The 8,665-nt window shown below is 35.2% G+C and overlaps 1 protein-coding gene across 2 annotated transcripts; it reads left to right on the top strand.

The window, feature by feature from the left end:
* Positions 1-630: 630 nt before the first annotated feature.
* Positions 631-8,665, top strand: LOC113237558 (tumor protein p63-regulated gene 1-like protein). 2 transcript variants are annotated; one of them, XM_026474113.1, is made up of 6 exons: positions 631-829; positions 1,368-1,575; positions 2,293-2,469; positions 3,966-4,091; positions 7,328-7,461; positions 7,956-8,665. In XM_026474113.1, the coding sequence occupies exons 1-6, from the start codon at positions 631-633 to the stop codon at positions 8,156-8,158; spliced, it is 1,047 nt and encodes a 348-aa protein (XP_026329898.1). In that variant the 3' UTR covers positions 8,159-8,665. The 2 variants fall into 2 exon arrangements, with proteins under 2 accessions (XP_026329898.1, XP_026329899.1); XM_026474114.1 differs by having other exon boundaries at positions 665-829; positions 3,966-4,064.

Genomic DNA, 8,665 nt, shown 5'->3' on the forward strand with positions numbered 1-8,665 from the left:
AATTAAAGTACACACAGTTCAAGTCATTCAGTCTATGGTTCCGGCTCTAAAGTAAAAATGGGCTACTCAACAAAAGATGGCATCACTATCGAAATTACCAGAAAATAATTGTTATTAAATCATTTTATTACGCTTCGTTCAATAATAAGAATGTATTATTAGTTAATAGTAATAATATTATAATTAAAATTAAAATAGAATAGAACGAAACTTTGAAGCTTAGAAAGAAACCATCGACTGACATTGACAATTTGAACGAATTTGACGTTTCGTTATCATTATCATGTTATCGGTCGATTATTGAATTTATATACACAACCTCTTAACTTTAGTGTTCTCCCCCCATATTGTTACTCTATGTAAATTTATCCACTTAAATAACATATATTTATAAATATTGTTTTGCTGTTTTGTTTTACATTCTCAACTGAGTACTCCCGTAGTCCAACTTACCAACACCGGTTAATGTCCTATTAGAGCTTAGCGAAAATTTTTTTTTTGTTTCGTTTTTTTTTCTTTCAACTGTGACATTGGCAAAATCATCAGTTCTCATATTGATGGAGCCATAAAAATAAAAAGTGAAGTATATACACAAGTAACGAAAACAAAGCAAGTAAACGGAAAACCACCATGAGCGACTTGTTGGACGATGATTTGGAGTTCCGTGGCGGTACCCTTCAGCTATCAACCGAACATCTCCTTTCTGGGGGCACAGAAAACACTCAGAACAATGGGACGGAGACATCTGGTGTAACCACACACATGAATCCAAACATGTCTGTTTTATCCGGTGCCGATTCCTTATCGTCATCAACGTCATCTTTTATTGGTGAGCAACATGATTCAAATAATTAATTTCTATCTAAAATCAATATTTTACACACTATGTTAACCTACGCAAGTTACGACTTTGTTATGATGAAAGATTTGTTTTGCTTGCTAATTTTTGTTCTGGACCTTTTTTTTATGTATGGCTTTAGTTATTTAAGCTGTTATGACAAAAAGAACCCAAAATGTATCATAATCATTGAAATGTTATTTCAATTTACATTCAATTAAAATGTGATATGCTGATTATGTTGATAAATTGTTTAGTTGCCGTAGAGCTTATCAATGAATCTTGTTGAGGTACCATAAACAGCATGCTACCATACCATTGAACCCCACATGTGTAGAGAATTGAACTTGTCCCTAATTAACGCTTCCAGGTGGCTGTTTAAACGAAAAGCACTTTAAAAAGTTTCCTTATTAAAATAAGCACATAAGCACGCTTTTTATTTTAAGCGCAAGCATTGGTCAGTTCTATAATCAACAATTTCATTTTTTTACGACGTGCCTAAACTTCACTTCATTATTTGTTAACATAGATGCAAGAAGTAGAGAACCAACAAATGTTGAGGCATCTGATGAGGCGCAGACGGTGTACCCTCGCTATGACGTGCCTTTCAACCAAGAAAACATCAAGGACTTTTTCACATTCCGCAAAGGTGTTGTGGAAACTGCGATTCAGGAATGCATTACGGGTTTATTGTTCCCAGAAGACGGGGAATATTTGGGATCTTGGTTGTTGACTGAGTATGTTTTTTTATTTACCTAAATCACCTACCATTACAGACATAACCTATGTGATAGCGTGCAAATCCATATGTAGATATTTATATTAAATCCATCATTACAAAGAAACTAGCAATATATGTAATGTACTCACTACAAATTATTATAATATGGGTACTTTGCAAATAACATATAGTGTTGTTCTTGTGGATTCACACAGAGTACATTTAAACAAGTCTTTTCTGTCTGCAACTTCATTCAGGATTCCCAAAGGTTGTGTAATTGTATTTACTTTGCTAGGCCTTTCTTTGTATCTACATACATCTTGAACATAGGAGGCAATCTATCAATACTTTCTATGCCATATGAAACAATAATAATAACGCTCACACTAATAGCCCCACACTAGGGAACTCCTATTACCCGGGTGTCATGGGCACACTAGACACTATACACAAGCATAAATTACACAAAAACTTGTGAGGGAAATAAATATAGTCCATATAAATATTTCTCCCGATCTGGGACCTGACACTGACCATGACAGACCAGCAAGCATGGTAAACGTTCAATCACAGAGGCAATAAGCTGTAATTTATTCATAACCTTTTGATTACCAGTATTGTTTATTTTAATCAACATAAATAAGTTGTATGTTGATTCTCTAACTCAGAATCGTTGAATTTCTAATTTCTATTGCACCTCAAATATATTAACAAGACGTACTTGTGTTTACAGAATAACTCTATGGGATAATGAAAAAGAGAGAATAGTCCTCCTTACTTCGCGCCTGGTGATGACCATTAAGTACGATTTCATAGCAATGAAGCAACTCGACTTCAAGAAGACATACTTGGATGATCTGGATACTATTGTTATAGGAGAGCTTGTTTATCCACCTTCTTCATTAGTGCCGTAAGTGTTGTCTTCGTTTCCTAAACTTATTATTTTGAAAAATATAATATTACAAATAAAAACCAAACAGTATATATAAATTGTAGGCAAAGCAATTAAGTTAGTTACCTTTTTAACTGACATCAAAAAAGGAGGAGGTTCTTAATTTGACTGCTTTTTATATAATAGAATAGAATTTAAATTTGAAGAAAATATTCCACTGTAACCGGTTTTAATAAAACTTTGCTACTAGATGTAATTGCACGAACTTTTGAGGTCAGTTTTTTTTATAAAAAGTTACGATTGACTCAAAAATTTTAATATTTTGGCACGTCTTACACAGTATGAGACAAGTCAGTTGTCACTATGTCAATGTTTGTACTGTTAATTATCGACTTCTTACTGGCGAGAACTTAGTTCCTCTCCTATAGAACGTCTCGTTCTGGTGACGTTTTCAGTAACGTTCTGAGCCGAGATTTGGGCGCCATCTGGCGCCGGGTTAAGCACTTTCACTTGAGTCTTCTCGGTAAAGGAAAACATTGTGATGAAACCTACGTCTAGAAGATTCACAACCCTCTGAAAACATATGAAATCCCCAGCCGGTATTGGTCCAGCATATTGGTGGACTATGGCTTAAATCCTCCCCTGAGCACGGGTGCCCAGCAGTAGGACGTACAAATGGGTTGATGATGATGAAACCATTTTTAGGTTTTCTAGGCATCATTTTTAGGCGCATTGGAAATGAAACTGTGCTGTTCGGATCTAAAGAGAGTATATTTATTTTCTCAAACAAATTGTTTCTGGCTCTTTACACGTCCAATGGTTACTGACTGATATGGTTAAGTCATCTACCAGTTATGTTTAATATAAACGCAAACCACCCTATTCTGAACTGAATCATTACAAATATTATATAAATTAATAATATAAATATTATTAATTTAAATACTTTATTTTTATGATTATTAAAACAAAGATTGAACACATAGAAATACTTTTTCGACCTGAAAAAGATTTAAACTAACAACCATACTGCACAGGTATTGCTCTTACCAACTGAGCTATGGGTCAAGTTAGAAATGTCGAAGTTCTTCTATTTGTTTTTTGTTAAAGATATAAAAGGCATTCTGAGCCGTTAATGACATCTAGTGAGAGATTTTAGAAAAAGATATTTAACATAAAACACATAGAAGAATTTCAACGACACGATAACTTGGTAAGAGCAATTCTATGGTTAGTAGGGTCGCGGATTGAAGTCTCATCAGGTCGAAATGTTTTTCTATGTGTTCGATCTTTGTATGAATAGTCATAATAAAAACTAGTGTAGTTATTTCACAAAAAATATCAATTACAGTTTATTTTTAATTTACCAAAGAACATTCCAATTAGACATAAGCTTTACCATCTCAGTCAGCATCCAAAACGTTAATTTGTTTGAGAAATATACAGTAGCGTTTATCGGTGCTTTATAGCGCTGTTACGTTGCACAAGGCCTAACAGGAAAATGTGATCGACAGTCGCCTAAACGGCATCGCAACTGGTGTGACGACTGTGGTGAAGGACTACGTGATAGACCGCCTGTGCCGGCGGCCCTCCGGCGGTGACGACCAAAAACTGTTCGATCACAAGTATTTCCAGCCTAGGTATCTTGTGTTGCTGTAGACACATACCTTTATTATTGGTTTCTATTTCATTTGCTTGCCTTGTTTTCTTAGTTTTATATTTATCAGTATTTATGTTTTTATTTCTTAGGAATAAGGTTTATTTTAGATTCGCTGTAAATTAAAATTACCTCAGTGCTTTAAGCATGAGTCTATACGATAGAGTCATGGATAATACTCTATCAACTTGGTGTTGGGATTCAGGGGGTCTTCTCTCATTCTCCTACCGACTTCTTCTTCTTTTAAATGTTATGGCCCCATCCAATGGCCCCATCAAAGTTATCGATGATTTCGCCAGAGTTGAATTTCGACAGAATTCACTGAGAGGAGAATGTTCAAATGTACAACGACAGAGAACATACACAGACTATTACAGAAACAAATTGTATTTCTTAATAAACTTACACAGCACATGGACAAAGGGAGAATGGCCTAGGAGGAAGTTGATATTAACGGGACGGGGGATTTTAGGAGGGAGGGTATCATACAGAGGAGTGACGATACATGGTCCGAAACAATTACTGTTAAATAAATAAATAACGATAAAACAAAAGACAATATCAAGTATGAAGCTTCATTCGCATCATGCGTTTTTTTAATTTGGTCGGTTATTACTTATTTGGCTTGTTTCGGTCGGATGTCTGACGGACACGTTAGTAGATTTGATGAACAAATATAATTATGTTAAATGGGAATACCTGATATGGTTTGTAATAGCACAATTACGTGTATAGAACCGGAAAATATTTAAGAAATTATTGTGTAAATGGTCTTTGTTATTTATAACCGTAACCTGTAGCTAATTTTACGAGTTTATAATTCACCATTCGAATCAAGATGTTTATCAACACAAAAGAAGTATGAAGTGCCCAATCCGCATTGTGCTATAGTGGTGTAGTATGACCCACGTATGACCCAAACTCTCTCCTTTGATACCAGCAGTGGGGCTTATATGAGTTGATAAGACAAATATAGGTTATAACGATGAATCATTGTAGATATGACATTTTTTTTGTTTAATAGTTTTTATCGTGCGCCGCTTACGAGTAGGTATCTAGTTTATTAACTATCTTACATTCATGTAGTTTGCTTTTTTAATTTTCTTTTTGTTTTGTTTTTTAATAACACACTGACTATCATGTTTTAAAGACGAGTTAATGAAAACACGATGTTGTTTTATACCTTCACAGGTATACTTATAGATAACAGCACGTACTTAAGGATCAAATTGACTCTATACTATTTCCTATTAGACTTGTTGCCTGTACCTAGTCAGCCTAAACGCCTTGTCTTTATCACACTTGAGACTAAATACAGTCGTAACTCAAAAATTGATGGAATTGAGGGAAAAAAATACTGAGTAGATCATATGCGAATAATGTGATTATTTATATTACAATATTTAGTTATCCATTTATAAACGAGAATATAAATTTATTGGTTTCATTCAGTATTTTTTTAAATTTTCAAGTCGTTTTTTCTCATTTACCGTCCCGTCTGTTGTGGAACTTTGAGTTAGGACAGTAACTCTGATATCCACTAATTAAAACGCGGCTATGTGAAAAAAGCATTTTTTGTGATAGCATTAAAAAATATCATGAGCCAGTTTTAGAAAATTGGTTATGGTATTTGAAACAATATACCTATTGTATTTTGGTCTGCAGGAAGAAATTTCTTATAGAAATAAGCAGTACCTTTTGTTTCTGTTTTCCATTTTACCAAATGTGGTTTGTGTTTCTTGTACAATAAATATAATGTGGACAAAAAGCGTGAAGACTCAGCATTGCTAATTTTCAGTCTTCACCTATAGCTACTCGCTTGCTGCATCAGACCGGCAAGCGGAATGTATACTAAACACCAAGCAATTATTGCAGGCTGTTCGTGTTACACTATATGTAGTAGCAGTAGAGCTCCTTGTGAAAGAGTTTGCCACCTTACCTATTTCTGCCGCCAAACAGTAATGTGAACGTTACTGCGTTCCGGTTTCGAAGGGCAAGGGAGCTGGTGAAATTACATGCACACGGGACTTGTCAACTTACGTCTCAGGGGGTCGGGCGCAGTGGCAGTGCCCCTCAGATCTTTGTGATTTAAAGCTCTGAATGGCACTGCAACTGTTATGGACAGGCGTATCGCTTACCACCAGGCGCACGACTTGTTCGTACCGTCACTTAAGTGTTATAAAAAAAATGTAAAACGGATAAAAATTGTAATTAAATTCTAAAATTTTATTTCTTTAGTGTCGCTAGAGGATTTAACCACCGGCCAATTGCTACTCGATTTCTGCAAAGACAAGAGCCATGTTTACACATTTTTTTGAAAAAATATAGCGTTTTGGCATTCATATCGACCTCTTGTAAGTAGCCGCGTTTTGGTTAATGGACGGCAGCATTGGTTTCATATATCGTATACTATATGTTTATTGAGTTTGTCGCCATAACCTTCTATCTATCCTGTTTGTTGTGTAATAACACCACATAATTACGTCACTAATTCTATAATCATATATTCTAGCTAGCTACGGCATTGTATCTCTAATAATGAATTTGGTTAACGTAGCATTTATTAGCAATAATGTTTTTATTACCCAGTAATTTCGTTGGTTGACCCGGACACTTGGGAATGCGACATAGTGACTTGATTAACATGATATAACTTTATAGCTATTTCCTGTCGTGACAATGTCTGGATAAGATCGTGATAAACGAAAGAACGTCTATGGAAATAGAAATTTATTTATAAATATATACATTACGATTTTTATGAAGATCGATTCAATTGCATACGATTTAGCGATTTTTTGAATCGATTCAAAAATTTAGGCGAATCAAAAGATCGTATTCATAATTTAAACAGAGTCTCCTCTTATGAATGATTTCGTCAAGTATACAGAAACGGAAATAAAGAGAAGGACAGTGCTTTGGACATTAAGTTATATGAGATTATTATTATTGAAAAGTTTAGTTAGTTGTCAAGGATTGGCATCTGTGAAAGTAAAAAAAAATACATATTATTACGGCCATTAAATCGTGTAATAAAGGTGTTTTATTTATTACAAATGTCTAAACGATTTTTATGACATCGATTAAAGAGCGTACGATCCAATCCGTGGAACGATTCAGAGGCATGTGATCCATTACGATCCAAAAAATCGATTCAAAGCAAAAAATCGTGCATCCCTATATGAATATGATACCAATAGGAACGTGTTTTGTTTGCAGAGACCGCAACCTTAGGGGCGTCCGTCTGATGTGGAACAAGGGCGAGCCACTTCCGATCAAAACTGCCTGGAACCCGTTCAGTCGGGAAGTTCCTTTCATTACCTTCGCATCACATCCTATTTATTGGCATAAAGGTAGGGTCGTAAAATAGTTTTTAAATTTGATTACTGGTTTAATAGCAGTAGAGCTCCTTATGACAGAGTGTCACGGGTGTCAACCCAAACTCATGAGAGAAATAAATGTAGGCCATACAAATATTTCACTTGACCACGGAATCGAACCCGGGACCTCTGCGTGGCAGACCAGCATGGTGAACTTTCAGCCACAGAGGCATTTATAGATCTTTGAGATTTAAAGCTCTTCTAAGTGGCAATGCAACTGTTGTGGACAGACGTGTCGCTTACCACCAGACGCACGACTTGTTCGTCCCGTTAATTTGTATCTTTAAAAAAACACCACGGTATGAGTTTTTTAAATTTCCAGAGTGGTTTCACGTTCCATAGTAAAAATGTCATACCGTGGTAACAAACACGTAATCGGTGATAATTGTTTAGTTACTAACCATGAGTTTTAAAATCTTTTTTTTTTTTTGCTTAAATTGAGATGTTAATAAATTACTCTGTTTTAGATGGAGACGTAGACGAACGCACAACGTACGACATGGAAACTTTTGCTCAAAAACTGCAAGGCGCGATCGAAGCTATGCCTTCCTCTTCCTGCTGCATACATCATTCACCTATTGTCATACAGAGTTATGTTGGAGTGACGTCTTTACTGCACAATAAGACAAGTATGGGATTCTTCAAGGTCAGAGGGAAATTCAGCTTCTAGGGTTTGTAGATAGGTTTACACGTGCATAATAACGTTTATTGTAATGAACTTAAAGATCATTTTGTCTTTGCGATGTAATCCGGGATAGTACGTACCTGATAAGGGCGTATGCGGATATAGGTACGATGTGTAAGGTTAAAACAATTTTTATTCCACGAAAACTTACTTTTTTTCGGTATTCCTTGCGAATGGCTGAAATAAGCAATTTTAACGTATAGTCACACGCTATGAGGAATTCTTAAAGCACCCTGTAAACGATCCAATTTGCTTGTCAAATTTACCCTTGAAATTTCTCGATTTCTTCAAACAATGCCTCACAAACGATTAATTCGAAATTCAAACAATTTTGCCTGTAGTTCAGACTTAATCTTTAGGCGACAACAGACGTTTTGCTTGACAACGGTTATTCTCGGACTAGTGTACACTATCTAATTTCCGTGGCAATTTTTATTATTTCAGTATTCGGTTTTGTTATCTTGCAATATTATTTAATATTCGAGTATTGTG

This window comes from Hyposmocoma kahamanoa, unplaced genomic scaffold (assembly GCF_003589595.1).
Source record: "Hyposmocoma kahamanoa isolate Upper Pololo Valley unplaced genomic scaffold, ASM358959v1 93, whole genome shotgun sequence".
Taxonomy (NCBI): Eukaryota; Metazoa; Arthropoda; class Insecta; order Lepidoptera; family Cosmopterigidae; genus Hyposmocoma; species Hyposmocoma kahamanoa.